At 42.4% G+C, this 22849-nt stretch overlaps 1 protein-coding gene across 3 annotated transcripts in view; it reads left to right on the forward strand.

Annotated features, from left to right (window-relative positions):
* LOC126235741 (leukocyte elastase inhibitor-like) overlaps positions 1-22849 on the forward strand; it is a 227039-nt gene that overhangs the window by 117193 nt on the left and 86997 nt on the right. For all 3 annotated transcript variants that reach the window (XM_049944524.1, XM_049944526.1, XM_049944525.1), the window contains exons 4-5: positions 4935-5142; positions 18224-18438. In XM_049944524.1, coding sequence (XP_049800481.1) covers positions 4935-5142; positions 18224-18438 — 423 coding nt within the window. The remainder of the gene's footprint in view (positions 1-4934; positions 5143-18223; positions 18439-22849) is intronic.

A 22849-nucleotide genomic window follows, 5' to 3' on the forward strand; every position in this document is an offset into this window, starting at 1 on the left:
ACGATAAACCGCAGTCGCGATAGGCTACAATCCGACCTTTATCAAAGTCGGAAACGTGATGGTACGCATTTCTCCTCCTTACACGAGGCATCACAACACCGTTTCACCAGGGAACGCCGATCAAGTGCTGTTCGTGTATGAGAAATCAGTTGGAAACTTTCCTCATGTCAGCACGTTGTAGGTGTCGCCACCGGCGCCAACCTTGTGTGAATGCTCCTAAAAGCTAATCGTTCGCATAAGCATCTTCTTTCCGCCGGTTAAATTTCGCGTCTGTAGCACGTCATCTTCGTGGTGTAGCAATTTCAATGGCCAGTAGTGTATTATGTGTTTTAGGTAAAATTTATATCTCCGAAAGTACTGAAGTTATTGATTTGTAAATTTAACGGTGTGATTGTGTTATCCATAGAAATTGGTATACTAAGGCAAAAAGGAATACAAACGTCTCAAAAATGATATCGACAGGAACTGCAAAATGTTTAAGCAGGGATGGCTAGAGGATAAATGTAAGGATGTAGAGGCTTATCTCACTAGGGGTAAGATAGATACTGCCTACAGGAAAATTAAAGAGACCTTTGAAGAAAAGAGAACCACTTGTATGAATATCAAGAGCTCAGATGGCAACCCAGTTCTAAGCAAAGAAGGGACGGCAGAAAGGTGGAAGGAGTATATAGAGGGTTTATACAAGGGCGATGTACTTGAGGACAGTATAATGGAAATGGAAGAGGATGTAGATGAAGACGAAATGGGAGATAAGATACTGCGTGAAGAGTTTGACAGAGCACTGAAAGACCTGAGTCGAAACAAGGCCCCGGGAGTAGACAACATTCCATTAGAACTACTGATGGCCTTGGGAGAGCCAGTCATGACAAAACTCTAGCATCTGGTGAGCACGATGTATGAGACAGGCGAAATACCCACAGACTTCAAGAAGAATATAATAATCCCAATCCCAAAGAAATCAGGTGTTGACAGATGTGAAAATTACCGAACTATCAGTTTAATAAGTCACGGCAGCAAAATACTAACGCGAATTCTTTACAGTCGAATGGAAAAACTAGTAGAAGCCGACCTTGGGGAAGATCAGTTTGGATTCCGTAGAAATATTGGAACACGTGAGGCAATACTGACCCTCCGGCTTATGTTAGAAGCTAGATTAAGGAAAGGCAAACCTACGTTTCTAGCATTTGTAGACTTAGAGAAAGCTTTTGACAATGTTGACTGGAACACTCTCTTTCAAATTCTGAAGGTGTCAGGGGTAAAATACAGGGAACGAAAGGCTATTTACAATTTGTACAGAAACCAGATGGCAGTTACAAGAGTCGAGGGGTATGAAAGGGAAGCAGTGGTTGGGAAGGGAGTGAGAAAACGTTGTAGCCTCTCCCCGATGTTATTCAATCTGTATATTGAGCAAGCAGTAAAGGAAACAAAAGAAAAATTCGGAGTAGGTATTAAAATCCATGGAGAAGAAATAACAACTTTGAGGTTCGCCGATGACATTGTAATTCTGTCAGAGACAGCAAAGGACTTGGAAGAGCAGTTGAACGGAATGGATGGTGTCTTGAAGGGAGGATATAAGATGAACATCAACAAAAGCAAAACGAGGATAATGGAATGAAGTCGAATTAATTCGGGTGATGCTGAGGGAATTAGATTAGGAAATGAGACACTTAAAGTAGTAAAGGAGTTTTGCTATTTGGGGAGCAAAATAACTGATGATGGTCGAAGTAGAGAGGATATAAAATGTAGACTGCCAATGGGAAGGAAAGCGTTTCTGAAGAAGAGAAATTTGTTAACATCGAGTATTGATTTAAGTGTTAGGAAGCCATTTCTGAAAGTATTTGTATGGAGTGTAGCCATGTATGGAAGTGAAACATGGACGATAAATAGTTTAGACAAGAAGAGAATAGAAGCTTTCGAAATGTGGTGCTACAGAAGAATGTTGAAGATTAGATGGGTACATCACATAACTAATGAGGAGGTACTGAATGGGGTTGGGGAGAAGAGGAGTTTGTGGCACAACTTGACTAGAAGAAGGGATCGGTTGGTAGGACATGTTCTAAGGCATCAAGGGATCACCAATTTAGTATTGGAGGGCAGCGTGGAGGGTAAAAATCGTAGGCGGAGACCAAGAGATGAATACACCAAGCAGATTCAGAAGGATGTAGGTTGCAGTAGGTACTGGGAGATGAAGAAGCTTGCACAGGGTAGAGTAGCATGGAGAGCTGCATCAAACCAGTCTCAGGACTGAAGACCACAGCAACAACAAGTATGACAAGGATCAATTAATACTTAATAGTACTTATTCAGATTCATGGAGAGTATGTGTAACTTATTAGAAGCAGCGTAAGACAAGTAGACGCCTCGCTCGGCCGAGTAGCCAGCATCAGCCGTGCCACCGTGAGAGACAAAATCTGCTCTTCTCCCGGTTCCGCGGCAAGCTACACTTTCAATGCAAGATGGCAACATATAATAGTTTTCTGCGTTACAACTTGGTCGATTGTCCCGTCTGGGTACTCCGTCACCCAGCCGAAAGGATGCTCGAAACATACACACTGCCACGGATGCGGCCGGTGGGAGCAATATTACGCTATGGAGGACATTCACCTGGACACAGTGTGTACCATTCCTGTTAGGACTGTGGTTATGAAAAATAAAAGTCACGGATTACATTCTCGAAATCAACTTACCTGATCCCTATGGAATATATCAGCGGCGCTACCGAGCGGCAGGTTCGAGCCCACAAAGCACCGGCCCTTAATTTACGGAAATTACGTGACCTGGGCGTAGATATCTGTACCACATACCGGAAATCTACCAGGGACTTCTCGGACCCATTCCAAAAAGTATCTGTGCTATATTTCGTTTCAGAGGAGGAGCAACAGGTTATTAAGCAGGCTGTCGTAACGTTATGGCTCATCATGTAAACTGGGTGCAAGGCTATCTCAGAATCTGTTTCCCATGAAAGGGTAGTTCATGAACATTGATTGTTCTAACATTTTGATCACGACTTGAAAATAGAGCACTGCGCTGCAGCGATTTCCAAAGCCACTTTGTCCCTTAGTCTGACTAAATTGTAATGACTTCTCTGTGCATTAGGTAATGGTTTTGGTGTTTATCTTGTACATTACAGTTAGACAGATAATAAGTCTACACTTTTTATGACATGTTTATCTCAAAGTTTTGTGAGGGATTGTTTCGTTGAAGGGGAATTGTCTTGTTTTGCAAACTACCGTAAAATATTTTAAAAGTCTACACTTTTTATGACATGTTTATCTCAAAGTTTTGTGAGGGATTGTTTCGTTGAAGGGGAATTGTTTTGTTTTGCAAACTACTGTAAAATATTTTAAAATTTCGTAATGTTATGGACAACACCGTAAGCCCCAACACACACATTGTATGGACAACAGGACTGAAATAACGCCGCTTATTCGCTGTTAATATTGTAAAGAGCTTACCTCGCTTTGGTGTTGTTGTGGTCTTCAGTCCTGAGCCTGGTTTGATGCAGCTCTCCATGCTACTCTATCCTGTGCAAGGTTTTTCATCTCCCAGTACCTACTGCAACCTACATCCTTCTGAATCTGCTTAGTGTATTCATCTCTTGGTCTCCCTCTACGATTTTTACCCTCCACACTGCCCCCCCCCCCCCCCCCCCAGTACTAAATTGGTGATCCCTTGATGCCTCAGAACATGTCCTACCAACCGATCTCTTCTTCTAGTCAAGTTTTGCCACAAATTTCTCTTCTCACCAATTCTATTCAATACTTCCTCATTAGTTATGTGATCTACCCATCGCTTGGGTTACTGATTGATAAAATGTACGAATTGAGTTGTAACAAAGTAAACAACGCCTGGAATTTTCGTTTACACTTTTCCCATGTGCATTTATTCTTTTAATCTTATAAATAATTTTTAAGTTCGGAGCCTATTTAGTAACTTATCTATCATTGAAATCATCAATCACACTGCGTAAAATGCTATTATACCCAGTGTGCACCATTTCCATTAGGACTGTGGGTATGAAAAATGTAAGTCCTGGATTATTTTCACAAAATCACTGTATTTTCTCTGAATCAGCGCATAGCTAAAATCGTTTTAAAAGTGTTTTGAAACAGTCACTGTAGTCCTTTTGTTGAATTGTATTCTATACTGTAGCGCACTTTTCTCGCATCTCTTTAATAGCGTCTTGACGGTGTCCTTTCATTTCCAACTTTAATTTAGGGAACAGTCAGAAATCGGCTTGGGCAAAATTCGACGAATATTGGACGTGATCTAAGCTTGTAATCCATCTGCTGGCCTCGTGCACAACCTTCTCTTTGTGGGCTGGGACATTGTTGTGGAAGAGCAACCAGGAACCTGCATCTCGATATTCGTGTCGAATTCGACGAATTCTAGCCCACAAACGGTGGAGGACTCAAAAAACTCGAAGTTGCCTCGCTGCTCCACAGTCATTAATTTCAGATGAGTGTCACACACATACTGTTTGTTACGTTCGCAGTCAGGACGGCTGCTAACACTTTGACCTTCTACATGGCTGATTCTGAAACGTCAAGGATTCCAACACCGCAACTCACCATGAGATAGCAATGCAGTCTGTAATTTCGCATAAGCAGTCCTAACGGAACTGGACACACCGTGTAATCTGAACTTTTATGTTCCTTGTATTTAATTTTGTTTGGGACTGTAAAAGAGAATCACAGAAAAGTATGTTATTTAATTGTTGTAACTAATAATGAAGATATGGAAAAGGTCTTTTTTGTTGTTAAGACAGAATGTGAATTACAAACAAAACTGCTTTGTGTATAGCAAAGTTTGTGTCTAATGTAAACCAGATTTCATACTTCAGAAATAAGTGTTTTACTTAATGTTCCAACGAAACATTTATACTGATTTATATGTATTGATAGCTCACAATTTGTGATTTATTTTTCTCGTAGGATTCTAGCTACGTAACACTTGACATAGCCAACAAGGTGTATCTGAAACCAGGTTTCAATATTAAAGATGAGTTCAATCAGTCCTCAATCAATTTCATGGCTGGTTTGGAAGAAGTGGATTTTTCAAATGAAGACGAGGCCCGAAAAATAATAAACGGCTGGGTGGAAGAAGCGACACACCAAAAGATAAAGGATATGATTCCAAAAGGTAAGAATTAATTACAGGGCACTTCAAATTCCTGTGATGCGCAGTAGATTGTTAATCTGCCTCAGGGTTTTTGTTGTACAAACAGGAGAGAAGCTTATTACTGCTTGCCAGAAAATGACATCAAATTTCATTATTTACGTTATGATAATGTTTTGTAACACTCTTAACAATATACTACACTGCTATGCGTTTCATAAGACACTTCATTAAATCTAAGTGCACAACACAGAAACGATATACAAAAAAATTGTCTATGAATTATCAGAGGCCGCTGAAAGTACAGCTGGCCATATGCGGATATCAAAGAGAGGAATTTTTTAAAATGTTTATATTAGATTCTCTTCCGTTCACTCAGGATGTCGAATGTGATCCCGTTATGTATCAGATATAGGTCGAATATTGCCATCATCCGTTGCCCTTCGCGGCGTATATTTTCAACATAACTTCGCTGCTACGTCATTTTGACAGTGGCCATCCTTGCTATGTATGATTACGTGTCACAGAAGAGGTATAAAAATCAGTATTTCAGTACAAAGTTGTCTCAGATGCTGCTCTGTACTTAACAAAAGAGAAAAATTAATTAACTACCTTTAGTGTCCACAACACTTCCCTCACATGTCTGAGGTCCACACTTGTGTGAATGTGTGTGAAATCTTATGGGAATTAACTGCTAAGGTCATCAGTCCCTAAGCTTACGCACTACTTAACCTAAATTATTCTAAGGACAAACACACACACCCATGCCCGAGGGAGGACTCGAACCTCCGCCGGGACCAGCTGCACAGTCCATGACTGCAGCACCTTAGACCGCTTGGCTAATCCCGCGCGGCTCCACACTTCTATTCACGAAGTTAATATAAGGAAAGTGGGCCATACAACAAACTTTTTGCTAATAGACTTCTTCAGTTGTAATCTGCCATCAGTGGCCTGCAGTAATTTGACATATGCTATTTGTTGTGATGGGAGTAGAAGGCAGGAGAAATGTAGTCAGATTTATTCTTTATACATGAAACGTTAATAATTTATATTTACAATACGAGAGAAGGGAAGTTGCTACTCACCATATGGCGGAGATGCTGAGCCGCGATAGACACAATAAAAAGATTCACACAAACATAGGTTTCGGCCATTAGGGCCTTTGTCAGCAGTAGACACACATACACACACATACACACACGTACACACACACACTTACGCAAGCGCAACTTGCACACACATCTGCAGTCTCAGAGAGCTGCCAGTGTAGTTTCAGCTCTCTGAGACTGCAGATGTGTGCGCTAGTTGCGCTTGCGTGTGTGTGTGTGTGTGTGTGTGTGTGTGTGTGTGTGTGCGTTTGTGTATGTGTGTCTACTGCTGACAAAGACCTTAGTGGCCGAAAGCTATGTTTGTGTGAATCTTTTTATTGTGTCTATCGCGGCTCAGCATCTCCGCTATATGGTGAGTAGCAACTTTCCTTCTCTCGTATTGTTACATTCCATCCTAGATTTTCCATTGTTTGATAATTTATATTTGGGTGAGTTATGTTGCGAGAGGATGTAATGCAATTGCTGAAAAACTGGCAGGCACTCGATTAAAGATATATTAATATCCTACCGCAATGTACTTCTAAAATTCCAAGAACCGGTTCTTCATGGCCGTATCAACGAAAATGTGCCCTGTGTGAGCCCGCACACATCACTAACGTATAAATTAGCGTGATACCAAGTCGCACAAGCCAGGAAATCACTCTTTCAACGCCCCATCTTTTAACGAAGTGCGCTGTTTCACGACATCACTGACAAACTCGGAGGGATCACAAACAGCAATAGTCTCATTCACTGATAAGGCGCATGTTCTAATTAACTCTTCGTTTCTTAGTTGTCTGTGTGGTGTCACCGCCAGACACCACACTTGCTAGGTGGTAGCTTAAATCGGCCGCGGTCCATTAGTACATGTCGGACCCGCGTGTCGCCACTGTCAGTAATTGCAGACCGAGCGCCACCACACGGCAGGTCTCGAGAGACGTACTAGCACTCGCCCCAGTTGTACGACGACTTTGCTAGCGACTGCACTGACGAAGCCTTTCTCTCATTTGCCGAGAGACATAGTTAATGGCTACGACCTAGCAAGGCGCCATTAGTAACTTCATGTATCTACAGAGTCGCATTTGTATCTTCAAGAGCGATGTACAACTATGATGGAATAAAGTTAAGTATTACTGCAGCTACGTACTTTTCTTTATAGCATTCATTACGTATCCTGTTTCAGACTTCACGCCATCCTTCGTGCGCTTATAGCGTGCATTTCGGCCCCCTCAAAAACACTGTGTCGGCACCTCTTGTCGACACAACAGTCTGCATGAGTCTTCCATAAAGTTTGGAATAAATAACAACAATTGTACACAAATTACAATTTATTGAAGGCGTCCAGAATGAATTTTTCACTCTGCAGCGGAATGTGCGCTGCTATGAAACTTCTTCTGTGCCGGGCTGGGAATCGAACCCAGTCCTGGCACACAGTACTAATTATTGGTTTCAGGCTACCTTCCATTCAGAAAGCTGTTGCAATCTATAATTTACAAGTCAAATTATTGGTGTATTCGAATTAGTTTTAACAGATGTTCACATGCTTGATACCTTTGCAGTAATGACCTTCCAAGCCATGACAGAGTTTTGATTCAAGGGCAACGACAACATGATGGACGAAAATATTGCTCAAATTGGGGAAAAAATTGCTCAGATTTAGGACTTCTTTCCTCGTTACTGGAATGTAGTAGACAATGAGGCATTCAATGAAGTTTTTATTGTTTTTTTGTTAAAAATATTAAGATCTTCACTATGTAATTAGGATTTTCCTGAGGCAGCTGTGAAAGGAGGTAGATCGATGGTTGTCGCTGTAACTCTGGGGGTTGGGGTTGTTGTGGGGGAGGACACCAGACAGCGAGGTCATCGGTCTCATCGGATTAGGGAAGGGCGGGGAAGGAAGTCGGCCGTGCCCTTTCAAAGGAACCATCCCGGCATTTGCCTGGAGCGATTTAGGGGAATTACGGAAAACCTAAATCAGGATGGCCGGACGCGTGTAACTCTGGTTGTGGTTATCTGAAACACGAAATTAACATATCACCCTGATCCATACAGATGTAATTTTAGTTCATCGTAGGGATTTGAAAAAAAAAATTGCGCGAAGTTATAGATATTTGAAATAATGGCCATTTTTGGACCCCTATTTTTTGGCCGAAAAAAATCCTAATTCTCAACATAAAAAAATCGTCTACGACGAACTGAAGAGAATTCGATTTGATTCAAGGGAGACACAAAATCATTAAAATCGGATGAAAATTGTAGCGTGGCTGACGTCAACCATGCCGAAAAACATGGTTTTGAGAAAAAAGCGTTTTAAGTTTGACAAGTATTTATCCTTCCCCCATGAACCATGGACCTTGCCGTTGGTGGGGAGGCTTGCGTGCCTCAGCGATACAGATGGCCGTACCGTAGGTGCAACCACAACGGAGGGGTATCTGTTGAGAGGCCAGACAAACATGTGGTTCCTGAAGAGGGGCAGCAGCCTTTTCAGTAGTTGCAGGGGCAACAGTCTGGATGATTGACTGATCTGGCCTTGTAACATTAACCAAAACGGCCTTGCTGTGCTGGTACTGCGAACGGCTGAAAGCAAGGGGAAACTACAGCCGTAATTTTTCCCGAGGACATGCAGCTCTACTGTATGATTAAATGATGATGGCGCCCTCTTGGGTAAAATATTCCGGAGGTAAAATAGTCCCCCATTCGGATCTCCGGGCGGGGACTACTCAAGAGGACGTCGTTATCAGGAGAAAGAAAACTGGCATTCTACGGATCGGAGCGTGGAATGTCAGATCCCTTAATCGGGCAGGTAGGTTAGAAAATTTAAAAAGGGAAATGGATAGGTTAAAGTTAGATATAGTGGGAATTAGTGAAGTTCGGTGGCAAGAGGAACAAGACTTTTGGTCAGGTGATTACAGGGTTATAAATACAAAATCAAATAGGGGTAATGCAGGAGTAGGTTTAATAATGAATAAAAAAATAGGAGTGCGGGTTAACTACTACAAACAGCATAGTGAACGCATTATTGTGGCCAAGATAGACACAAAGCCCATGCCTACTACAGTAGTACAAGTTTATATGCCAACTAGCTCTGCAGATGATGAAGAAATTGATGAAATGTATGACGAGATAAAAGAAATTATTCAGGTAGTGAAGGGAGACGAAAATTTAATAGTCATGGGTGACTGGAATTCGTCAGTAGGAAAAGGGAGAGAAGGAAACATAGTAGGTGAATATGGATTGGGGGGAAGAAATGAAAGAGGAAGCCGCCTTGTAGAATTTTGCACAGAGCATAACTTAATCATAGCTAACACTTGGTTCAAGAATCATAAAAGAAGGTTGTATACCTGGAAGAATCCTGGAGATACTAATAGGTATCAGATAGATTATATAATGGTAAGACAGAGATTTAGGAACCAGGTTTTAAATTGTAAGACATTTCCAGGGGCAGATGTGGATTCTGACCACAATCTATTGGTTATGAACTGCAGATTGAAACTGAAGAAACTGCAAAAAGGTGGTAATTTAAGGAGATGGGACCTGGATAAACTGAAAGAACCACAGGTTGTAGAGAGTTTCAGGGAGAGCATAAGGGAACAATTGACAGGAATGGGGGAAAGAAATACAGTAGAAGAAGAATGGGTAGCTCTGAGGGATGAAGTAGTGAAGGCAGCAGAGGATCAAGTAGGTAAAAAGACGAGGGCTAGTAGAAATCCTTGGGTAACAGAAGATATATTGAATTTAATTGATGAAAGGAGAAAATATAAAAATGCAGTAAATGAAGCAGGCAAAAGGGAATACAAACGTCTCAAAAATGAGATCGACAGAAAGTGCAAAATGGCTAAGCAGGGATGGCTAGAGGACAAATGTAAGGATGTAGAGGCTTGTCTCACTAGGGGTAAGATAGATACTGCCTACAGGAAAATTAAAGAGACCTTTGGAGAAAAGAGAAGCACTTGTATGAACATCAAGAGCTCAGATGGCAACCCAGTTCTAAGCAAAGAAGGGAAGGCAGAAAGGTGGAAGGAGTATATAGAGGGTTTATACAAGGGCGATGTACTTGAGGACAGTATTATGGAAATGGAAGAGGATGTAGATGAAGATGAAATGGGAGATAAGATACTGCGTGAAGAGTTTGACAGAGCACTGAAAGACTTGAGTCGAAACAAGGCCCCGGGAGTAGACAACATTCCATTAGAACTAGTGATGGTCTTGGGAGAGCCAGTCATGACAAAACTCTACCATCTGGTGAGCAAGATGTATGAGACAGGCGAAAAACCCACAGACTTCAAGAAGAATATAATAATTCCAATCCCAAAGAAAGCAGGTGTTGACAGATGTGAAAATTACCGAACTATCAGTTTAATAAGTCACAGCTGCAAAATACTAACGCGAATTCTTTACAGACGAATGGAAAAACTGGTAGAAGCGGACCTCGGGGAAGATCAGTTTGGATTCCGTAGAAATGTTGGAACACGTGAGGCAATACTAACCTTACGACTTATCTTAGAAGAAAGATTAAGAAAAGGCAAACCTACGTTTCTAGCATTTGTAGACTTAGAGAAAGCTTTTGACAACGTTAACTGGAATACTCTCTTTCAAATTCTGAAGGTGGCAGGGGTGAAATACAGGGAGCGAAAGGCTATTTACAATTTGTACAGAAACCAGATGGCAGTTATAAGAGTCGAGGGGCATGAAAGGGAAGCAGTGGTTGGGAAAGGAGTGAGACAGGGTTGTAGCCTCTCCCCGATGTTATTCAATCTGTATATTGAGCAAGCAGTAAAGGAAACAAAAGAAAAATTCGGAGTAGGTATTAAAATTCATGGAGAAGAAGTAAAAACTTTGAGGTTCGCCGATGACATTGTAATTCTGTCAGAGACAGCAAAGGACTTGGAAGAGCAGTTGAACGGAATGGACAGTGTCTTGAAAGGAGGATATAAGATGAACATCAACAAAAGCAAAACGAGGATAATGGAATGTAGTCAAATTAAATCTGGTGATGCTGAGGGAATTAGATTAGGAAATGAGACACTTAAAGTAGTAAAGGAGTTTTGCTATTTAGGGAGTAAAATAACTGATGATGGTCGAAGTAGAGAGGATATAAAATGTAGACTGGCAATGGCAAGGAAAGTGTTTCTGAAGAAGAGATAATTGTTAACATCGAGTATAGATTTAAGTGTCAGGAAGTCGTTTCTGAAAGTATTTGTATGGAGTGTAGCCATGTATGGAAGTGAAACATGGACAATAACCAGTTTGGACAAGAAGAGAATAGAAGCTTTCGAAATGTGGTGCTACAGAAGAATGCTGAATATAAGGTGGGTAGATCACGTAACTAATGAGGAGGTATTGAATAGGATTGGGGAGAAGAGAAGTTTGTGGCACAACTTGACTAGAAGAAGGGATCGGTTGGTAGGACATGTTTTGAGGCATCAAGGGATCACAAATTTAGCATTTGAGGGCAGCGTGGAGGGTAAAAATCGTAGAGGGAGACCAAGAGATCAATACACTAAGCAGATTCAGAAGGATGTAGGTTGCAGTAGGTACTGGGAGATGAAGAAGCTTGCACAGGATAGAGTAGCATGGAGAGCTGCATCAAACCAGTCTCAGGACTGAAGACCACAACAACAACAAGTATTTATCATATAAAAAAAGGGACAAAGCTTGAAACATGCGGGCTATCATCGATGCATGGTCCGTAATAACTATCGCCCAGCTAGCGGATGGCCGCTTTCTGCTACTTTTGACCTGATAGCCCGCATTTTCGTCCTCAAAGCTCTTTTCGTTGCTGAGCGCATAGGCGCATTTCATCGCCGATTTCGATTTTAAGGGCATTTGCCACATGCAGTGCAATATGGCCTGCCCTGAATAGACATATGGCCAGATATGAAGCAATGTTGACAATTTCGCTCGGCTGGATGTTCTTTTTGGAGCGTGTCTCCAAATGAGACTATTGAAACTTTCGTTCACATTTTGAGTAAAACTGCCCAAACAGCGGCCCAGCAAATCGTGTTTACTCAAATCGGTATAAATAGGGGTGGTGGCATCGATAACGACTCAAGGAAATGGCGTTTTGTGTTATGCACGCTCGGCTTCAAACGCTCACATAATCGTTACTTTTTGGAGTTCGCGCATAATATTTTGGGGAACAATTCTTCAATGTATATACTTTCTAATTCCATAATTTAAAAAAAAAATCGAGTTTTTCGACTGTCATCCTGTCGTTCCCCCTCAATATTGTAAAATTCTTAACTGATTTGGTAAATCAGCTATGCAATTATAATTTTTAAAATAGCTAAATAGAAATTGGAAATGTTGGAAGTTTATTATGAAATATTCTTTTCTTCCATTCCACACGTACCTTCATAAATTATCGCTATCGGAAACCTATTCGTGGCAAACAATAGCCAACCGCCCTAAGATTAGAAAAATATACAGGACAATACAGAAGAAAATCGTGTTTGATTTTTGTCATCATTCCAGGGTTGTTTGGAAAAGCAAAGTAGGCGAATGCTATGTAACTAAAAAAGAATCATTTATGACCAGTTTACCTTCCACTGCCAAAAGCCGTAAGCCTCTTTTCAGTGCCACTCGTATAATCGTATTCTTCTCTTAATGCGTTTCTTCAAATATCCTTAATGAGATGGCGGCTGTAGATATGACTGCTGTTTAAGTGACTTCCAGACTGTTTTCGTTCCCACAGAACGTTCTTAAATGGATGGTCCTTTTAAGGACCTAGAGCAGTGGTCGTTAGATTTTTCTGCTCTGGAGCCAATACTGACATTGTGGAGTGGTACCAGGGGCCGCAGTCGTACCGATCTTATTATTAGTTGGTAACCTGTGTAAGTAGGCTGTTTAGGTTTTTGTGTTGGTAACGCCATGTAGCAGCCGGCCGCGGTGGTCTAGCGGTTCTAGGCGCCCAGTCCGGAACCGCGCGACTGCTATGGTCGCAGGTTCGAATCCTGCCTCGGGCATGGATGTGTGTGACGTCCTTAGGTTAGTTAGGTTTAAGTAGTTCTAAGTTCTAGGGGACTGATGACCACAGATGTTAAGTCCCATAGTGCTCAGAGCCATTTGAACCATTTGAACGCCATGTAGCGCTCTATATGAAAACCCCTGACTGTGATGTGTGCAGTCTGAGGCTGGTCGGCATTGTTGCAATATTTGCTATTGTAGTGTTGGGCAGTTGGATGTGAACAGCGTGTAGCGTTGTGCAGTTGGAGGTGAGCCGCCAGCAGTGGTGGATGTGGGGTGAGAGACGGCAGAGTTTTGAGAGCGGATGATCTGGACGTGTGTCCATCAGAGACAGTATATATATATATATATATATATATATATATATATATATATATATATATATATATATATATATAAAATGACTTTTGAACACTATTAAGGTAAATACATTGTTTGTTCTTTATCAAAATCTTTCATTAGCTAACTATACCTATCAGTAGTTAGTGCCTTCAGTAGTTTGAATCTTTTACTTAGCTGGCAGTAGTGGCGCTCGCTGTATTGCGGTAGTTCGAGTAACGAAGATTTTTGTGAGGTAAGTGATTTATGAAAGGTATATGTTATTGTTAGTCAGGGCCATTCTTTTGTAGGTATTATCGAAAGTCAGATTGCGTTGCGCTAAAAATATTGTTTGTCAGTTTAGTGATGATCAGAATAAGTAAAGAGAGAAATGTCTGAGTACGTTCAGTTTTGCTCAGCTGTTTGAAAATCAAATAACGTAAGGGGTTTACCACCACAATCATTCACTAATTTTTCTAAGGGGACGTTTCACCTGTATAAATTAGTATGTTATGAGCCCCAAGTAGATTAGCCGCGGTCTCCCAAGTACTGATCTTTAAAAGTCGGCACCTCTCGCAACACTTCGTGACGACTGTTGTCTGTTTCAGATTGCTGTCACCCTCAGCGACCCCAAAGTTGTGACATTGTAATTCGCTGACGAAGTCTTGGTGCGTGGTCTGTGTGAGCGGATGATTAAGCGATTAATAACAGTAACAGTGTAGGTGTCAGAATGGGTTAAGGAGCGTATGTGGGCATCCAGGACTGATACTGTTCACTTTAGCACGTGGAATGGAAAAGAGAGTCGCCGAAGAATGGAGATTTATTCTGCTCCTCCTATTATACGGGATACATTTGGTCTGTCGTTTGCTACGGCCGCTGAGGGAACCACGCGTAGTGGCGGAGAGCATTTCGCCCTCAATGGGAGGAGCACGAGGACGCGTCCGTAGGACAGGAGCGCTGGTGGACAAGAGAGCGATCCGCTGCTGCAGCCACTGTCTCCCCGGCCAGCCTGGATATCACACGTGACCGGTCTCTGCTCTCCCATTGGTTGGCTTTGAGCCTTCTGAAAGCGTTACTTGCTCAGCAGCCCCGTGGACAGCGTCCCACTCGGTCCACGAGACTCAGAGGGCCATAGACACGGATTCCCAGGTAGATGCCGTGTTTCTTGACTTCCGCAAAGGCGTTTGATACAGTTCCCCACAGTCATTTAATGAACAAAGTAAGAGCATATGGACTATCAGACCAATTGTGTGATTGGATTGAAGACTTCCTAGATAACAGAACGCAGCATGTCATTCTCAATGGAGAGAAGTCTTCCGAAGTAAGGGTGATTTCAGATGTGCCACAGGGGAGTGTCGTAGGACCGTTGATATTCACAATATACATAAATGACCTTGTGGATAACATCGGAAGTTCACTGAGGCTTTTTGCGGATGATGTTGTGGTATATCGAGAGGTTGTAACAATGGAAAATTGTACTGAAATGCAGGAGGATCTGCAGCGAATTGACGCATGGTGCAGGGAATGGCAATTGAATCTCAATGTAGACAAGTGTAATGTGCTGCGAATACATAGAAAGAAAGATCCTTTATCATTTAGCTACAATATACCAGGTCACCAACTGGAAGCAGTTAATTCCATAAATTATCTGGGAGTAGGCATTAGGAGTGATTTAAAATGGAATGATCATATAAAGTTGATCGTCGGTAAAGCAGATGCCAGACTGAGATTCATTGGAAGAATCCTAAGGAAATGCAATCCGAAAACAAAGGAAGTAGGTTACAGTACGCTTGTTCGCCCACTGCTTGAATACTGCTCAGCAGTGTGGGATCCGTACCAGATAGGGTTGATAGAAGAGATAGAGAAGATCCAACGGAGAGCAGCGCGCTTCGTTACAGGATCATTTAGTAATCGCGAAAGCGTTACGGAGATGATAGATAAACACAGAGGCATACCGACAATCCTTCTTTCCACGAACAATACGAGACTGGAATAGAAGGGAGAACCTATAGAGGGACTCAAGGTACCCTCCGCCACACACCGTCAGGTGGCTTGCGGAGTATGGATGTACATGTAGATGTTGAAACGAGCATGCAATCCATCCCTGGTATTGCGGGGCCGCTTATGTAATCTATTGGTTCAAATGGATCTGAGCACTATGGGACTCAACTGCTGTGGTCATAAGTCCCCTAGAACTTAGAACTACTTAAACCTAACTAACCTAAGGACAGCACACAACACCCAGCCATCACGAGGCAGAGAAAATCCCTGACCCCGCCGGGAATCGAACCCGGGAACCCGGGCGTGGGAAGCGAGAACGCTACCGCACGACCACGAGATGCGGGCTTATGTAATCTATATCATGCCACTTATGCTCAGTGGTAGTCGCAAGAAAGATATTGCAGAATTTGGAGAAGAAAATAATGCTTTTTCCTCCTTAACACCACTTCGTGCTGCACAACTGTATTCGTAATTCATTGCGTTATGTAATACACTATGTGATCAAAAGCATCCGGACACCTGGCTGAAAATGACAAGTTCGTGGCGCCCTCCATCGGTAATGCTGGAATTCAATATGGAGTCGGCCCACCCTTTGCCTTGATGACAGCTTCCACTCTCGCAGGCATACGTTGAGTCAGGTGCTGGAAGGTTTCTTCGGGAATGGCAGCCCATTCTTCACGGAGGGCTCCACTGAGGAAAGGTGTCGATGTCGGTCGCTGAGGCCTGGCACGAAGTCAGCTTTCCAAAACATCCCAAAGGTGTTCTATAGGATTCAGGTCAGGACTCTGTGCAGGCCAGTCCTTTACAGGTATGCTTTTTGTCGTGTAACCTCTCCGCCACAGGCCGTGCGTTATGAACAGGTGCTTGATCGTGTTGAAAGATGCACTCGCCATCCCCGAATTGCTCCTCAATAGTGGGAAGCAAGAAGGTGCTTAAAACATCAATGTAGGCCTGTGCTGTGACAGTACCACGCAAAACAACAAGGGATGCAAGCTCCCTCTATGAAAAACACGACCCCCCCCATAACATCACCGCCACCGAATTTTACTGTTGGCACTGCACACGCTGGCAGATGACTTTCACCGGGCATTCGCCATACCCACACCCTGCCATTGGATCGCCACGTTGGCCGGCTGGTGTGGCCGAGCGGTTCTAGTCGCTACAGTCTGGAACCGCGCGACCGCTGCGGTCGCAGGTTCGAATCCTGCCTCGGGCATGGATGTGTGTGTTGTCCTTAGGTTAGTTAGGTTTAAGTAGTTCTAAGTTCTAGGGGACTGATGACCTCAGCAGTTAAGTCCCATAGTTCACAGAGCCATTTTGATCGCCATGTTGTGTACCGTAATTCGTCACTCCACACAAAATTTTTCCACTGTTCAATCGTCCAATGTCTACCCTCCTTACACCAAGAGAGGCGTCGTTTGGCATTTACCGGTGTGATGTGTTGCTTGTGAGCAGCCGCTCGACCATGAAATCCAACTTTTCTCACCTCCCACCTAAATGTCATAGAAGTTGCAGTGGATCCTGATGCAGTTTCGAATTCCTGTGTTATGGTCTGGATATATGTCTGCCTATTACACATAACGACCTTCTTCAACTGTCGGCGGTCTCAGTCAGTCAACAGACGAGGTCGGCCTGTACGATTTTGTGCTGTACGCGTCCCTTCACGTTTCCATTTCACTATCACATCGGAAACAGTGGACCTAGAGATGTTTAGGAGTGAGGAAATCTACGTACAGACGTATGACACAAGTGACACGCAATCACCTGACCACGTTCGAAGTCCGTGAGTTCTGCAAAGCGTCCCATTCTGCTCTCTCACGAGGTCGCTGATATGAAGTAACTGGCAGTAGGTGCACCTAATATGAAAAATGTATGTTTTTGGGAGTGTCCGGATACTTTTGGTCACATAGTGGACGTGACGTGATCACAAATGTTTAGTACCTCTGCCACTTAGGTAAGCGGCTAAGTTTACTTTGCTCATGGCCGAATCCACCAACCGTCACATCTTGATATATTACTATCTCTGTAAGCATTTTTATTTGTTACTAAGCAGTAAAACTACACTCTTAAGAAGTTCCTAACAATAGCTGACTTTTTTTATTCGACTTTTAGTGTCTAGATTCATTTTAGTATAAAATACGCCTGAGAACCGCGGACCACACGAACACTTATTTCGGGTTGACGACCACTGATCTAGAGGAAGATTATTAACGTACATAATGTCGAAGACCTTCCTCGAATATGAATGTGCTAAAGAGTTCCTGTGATATTGTTTGTTGAGAGTATTGCTATGGAAATTTCAGAAGATTTATAATTATTGACTAATGAAAACAGCCAAATAATTAGCACAATTCTTATGGAATGACATTAATAATGTTAGTTACTGCAATAACAAATTGAGCAATGTTCGCAGAGATCTGATCATATATAATGCACACTGTCTTTAGCTTATGTGTGATATCTAACAAGAGTAAACAAGTTATTTTATCTTATGTCTGCAACAAAATATCGGTGCAAGTTTTCCGCGGTGGTTGTTTTCTTGAATAACACAATATCATAGTTATCAAGTTAACAAACTGACAGTGTAGCCAAATTTGGATCATTTTCCTATACCTTTTCTAATGTGTTTCCGGTGGCTCAGAGGAAATTAAGGGACCTTAATCTCATAATAGTTAACATTAGCATTTTCGTATGAATATAATTTATAATGTACGTTTTGAAACTCTTTTCAGGTTACCTAGATGATCGTACCTTGATGGTGTTAATCAACGCCATTTATTTCAAGGGTGACTGGGCCAAGCAGTTTAACAAAGTTCGCACGAGACGGATGCCTTTCCACTTACTTTCAAGTGCAACAAAACAAGTGGACATGATGTACACTGAGGGCGATTTCAACTACGTGTATTTGAAGGAGTTGGACTCGCAAGTTCTTCTGCTTCCTTACAAGGTACTACAGCAAATGCCTTTACTATCAAAGCACTTGTCTCAACGAGAAAAAGAAAACTGAAACTTGTCTTTTTGAAGGACATTGTCTTTACGCCAGTGACTATGATAAGTTTTTATTACACACTATTGCAATTTCGGCCTTAGGCCATTATCAAGTGCTGATATTACGACTTTAAGCCATGTCTTCGTTCGTTGAAAGATCAGCAATATCCCGTATGCCTGGCTAGGCAAACAATGAATACACTTGTTGTAGCTGGGTTTCACAGTCATGAAAAACTTTTTGAAGGACATCATCTTTACGCCAGTGACTGTTATAAGTTTTTATTACACACTGTTGCGATTTCGACCTTAGGCCATTATCAAGTGCTGACTGTGAATCCCAGCTGCAACAAGTACATTGATTGTTTGCCTGGGCAGGTATACGGGATGTTGCTGATCTTTCAAAGAACGAAGACATGACTTAAAGCCGTAATATCAGCAGTTGATAATGGCCTAAGGCCGAAATTGCAGTAGTGCGTAATAAAAATTTGTAATAGTCATTGGCGTAAAGATGATGTCCTTCAAAAAGTTTTTGATGACTGTGAATCCCAGCTACAAAAAGTGAAACTTGTCTGACGTCTCTGAAATCAGTCTATCAATAATATTATTGTTGTCACCATTACCAGTGCCACTCTCTTTAGTTGTTAACTTCTACTAACGCCTGCTGACTGCAGCAATAGAATTATGACATCAGCACTTCGCCAACATTCGGCTGTCTGCTGCCAAAGCCTATTAGTATGACATGTACTTGACCAAGAGGGAGCCAAGCATAATCCTTGTGGTGGAATGAATTTTCACTACCGGTATATCGCCAATAATGGGAGGAAAGGTGAAGAAGAGTACCCGATCAGTATACGACGCGCAAATATCCTGAGTTAAACCACAAATCATTCTGCAGTGTCTTATGGATGATATGGAACACACTTGATGCTGATCCAATCGCCAGATAGGGATGGTAATACTGGAAGTTCACCCACTTCGATCCGATTGGAAAGTATGGCGGTAAGAAGTTTAACGTTCTGTCCTTGCAGTCACATACCCTCATACGTAATGCGTACGCTATATTTTCTTGTAGCGTATTATGACTTTTGTGGAGACCAAAAATCTCCTGTGTAAGAATCAACAATGATGCCGCAAACAACGACAGTGTGAAACCCGACTCGCTCTGTTAGTCCGCGAAATACTGACGCTGTGTTCCTTGGCTGCCGCTTGGCATTGGACGGTCCCACACATCACCTAATGAGGGAAATACGAACTTGTACAATATCAGACGAGCTTTCTGGTTGAATTAAAGAGTTACTAGCGAATAGAATACAACATGCAGTTGTTAACGGAGATAAATCTTGAGAAGTAAAAGTTACTTCCGGTATTGCCCAAGGGTGTGTTGTATATTACTGCCACTGTTCACAAAGCCTCGGCCACAATGTTGAAAGCTCCACGAGACTGTTTGCAGATAATGCTGTTGCATACTTAAAAGCTGTGCGCAATTTTTCATCTTCAATATTGTGAGACGAATCTTTCCTACTGCAAACTCTTTGCCTTCCATGTTTCGAGACGTGATAGTATAGACCAAAACAAGAAAAAAAGTCAGTTTAACGTCTGCTATAAAGTGCATACCCTAAGAGTTATGAGCACTTGTTCACCTGCGCTACTATGGAACCTATCTCTTTTACTAAACAAGTGCATTTTAGAGCACGTACTTACAGAAATTTTTTCTTGTTTTGTCCACATTACCTCCTACCAAAGTATGGAAAGAAAAGAGCTTGCAGTAAGAGAGATTTGTTTCAGAGTATCGAAGACGAAAAAGTGCTCATAGCTCGTAAGGTATGCGTTTCAGAGCCCATGTTTACTAGACTTTTTTTGCTTCGAATAATCATTCCTGTGGTATCCACGAATACTGGCCGTTCTCCCAGGGACACCCTGTATAGAGGACTCGCAACGCTAGAAAACGGTAGCGAAATGCAGGAATGTCCGCAAAGGATTGGCGCGATTATCGGCAGTTGATCGATAACATAAAAAATATATAATGTAAATAGGTGGAAGGAACCATTATTGTATGATTAGACGAATGTCGAACAATCACTGAAAACAGTCACATCTATTAAATATTTGGGAGCTGAAGTGGAACGACCACATGAAACTAAAGGCAAGGTAAGCCAGACGCCAGACTAAGATTCAATGGAAGAAACCAAATGAAGTGCAGTACACCAACGAAGGAGGTATCTTACGGAACCACCATTCGACCGCTATCTGAATCTTACCAGGTTCTCTAAGGTTCAAAGAAGAGAAGCGTCTTTTTCGTTTAGTAAGCGCGAACACGTCACAGAGGTGCTCAACCAACGCCCCCCCTCCCCCTCCATCCGTGGCAGACGCTACAACAGTAGTTTTGTGAATCACGATGTGTTTTAGTGTTGAAATTCCGAGGGCGTATACATTCTACGACGGAAAAAACTGACGCCGGCCGTTGCCGCCGAGCGGTTCTATGCGCTTCAGTCTGGAACCGGGCGACCGCTACGGTCGCAGGTGCGAATCCTGCTTCGGGCATGGATGTGTGTGATGTCCTTAGGTTAGTTAGGTTTAAGTAGTTCTAAATTGTAGGGGACACATGAAATCAGATGTTAGGACCGATAGTGTTCAGAGCCATTCGAACCATTTGAAAAAACTGACGCACCACGAAGGAAACATCCAAATGCGACTGAAATCGGTAGATGTGATGTACATGTACAGACAAACAAGTGACTACAATTTCAGAAAGATTGGATGATTTATTCAAAAGAAAGAACTTCGTAAACAGAGCAAGCTGGTCCGCCTCTAGCCCTATGCAAGCAGTTATTCGGCTTGGCATTGACTGATAAGAGTTGCTGGATGTCTTCCTGAGGGATACCATGCAAATTTCGTTCAGTTGGCGCGTGAGATCGTTAAATTCCCGAGATGGTTGGAGGGCCCTGTCCGTAATACTGTAGACCATCGCAATTGGAGAGAAACCCGGCGACCGTGCTAGCCAAGGTAGAGTATTACAAGCATGAAGACAAGCAGGAGAAACTCTTCCTGTGCACAGGCGGGCATTATCTTGCTGAAATGTAAGCCCTGGGTGGCTTGCCATGAAGGGGAACATAACGGATCGCAGAATATCGTTGACGGACTGCTGTGCGGTTAGAGTGTCGCGGATGACAACCAAAGAGGTCCTGCCATGAAATGAAATGGGAGCCCAGACCATCACTCCCAATTGTTGGGCCGTATGGTGGACGACAGCCACTTTGGTAACCCACTGATGTCCGCGGTGTCTCCGGACACGTCTTCGGCCTGGATTCCCATTGACTGGAGTAGAACTGTCTTCAATTGCTGCTAGGCTGGATACCGTAACACCTACAACCATCAAAAAGAAACGCAAAGTATATCTATTTAGAAAAGCTGATAAAAATGCTCTTAACGCCTTTTTAAGAGACTGTCTTCACTCTTTACGATCTGATAATGGAAGTGTAGAAAAGTTGTGGAATGTTTTCAAAGAGATAGTATCGACAGAAATTGAGAGATATACAGGGTGAGTCACCTAACATTACCGCTGGATATATTTCGTAAACCACATCAAATACTGACGAACCGATTCCACAGACCGAACGTGAGGAGAGGGGCTAGTGTAATTGGTTAATACAAACAATAAAAAAATGCACGGAAGTATGTTTTTTAACACAAACCTACGTTTTTTAAAATGGAACCACGTTAGTTTTGTTAGCACATCTGAACATATAAACAAATACGTAATCAGTGCCGTTTGTTGCATTGTAAAATGTTAATTACATCCGGAGATATTGTAACTTAAAGTTGACGCTTGAGTACCACTCCTCCGCTGTTCGATTGTGTGTATCGGAGAGCACCGAATTACGTAGGGATCCAAAGGGAACGGTGATGGACCTTAGGTACAGAAGAGACTGGAACAGCACATTACGTCCACATGCTAACACATTTTTATTGGTCTTTTTCACTGACGCACATGTACATCACCATGAGGGGTGAGGTACAGGTACACACGTGGCTTCTGTTTTCAATTACGGAGTGGAATAGAGTGTGTCCCGACATGTCAGTCCAATAGATGTTCAATGTCTCTTCTGTACCTAAGGTCCATCACCGTTCCCTTTGGATCCCTACGTAATTCGGTGCTCTCCGATACACACGATCGAACAGCGGAGGAATGGTACTCAAGCGTCAACTTTAGGTTACAATATCTCCGGATGTACTTAACATTTTACAATGCAACAAACGGCACTGATTACGTATTTGTTTATATGTTCAGATGTGCTAACAAAACTAACGTGGTTCCATTTTAAAAAACCGTAGGTTTGTGTTAAAAAACATACTTCCGTGCATTTTTTTAT

Source organism: Schistocerca nitens, chromosome 2, assembly GCF_023898315.1.
Source record: "Schistocerca nitens isolate TAMUIC-IGC-003100 chromosome 2, iqSchNite1.1, whole genome shotgun sequence".
Classification (NCBI taxonomy): Eukaryota; Metazoa; Arthropoda; class Insecta; order Orthoptera; family Acrididae; genus Schistocerca; species Schistocerca nitens.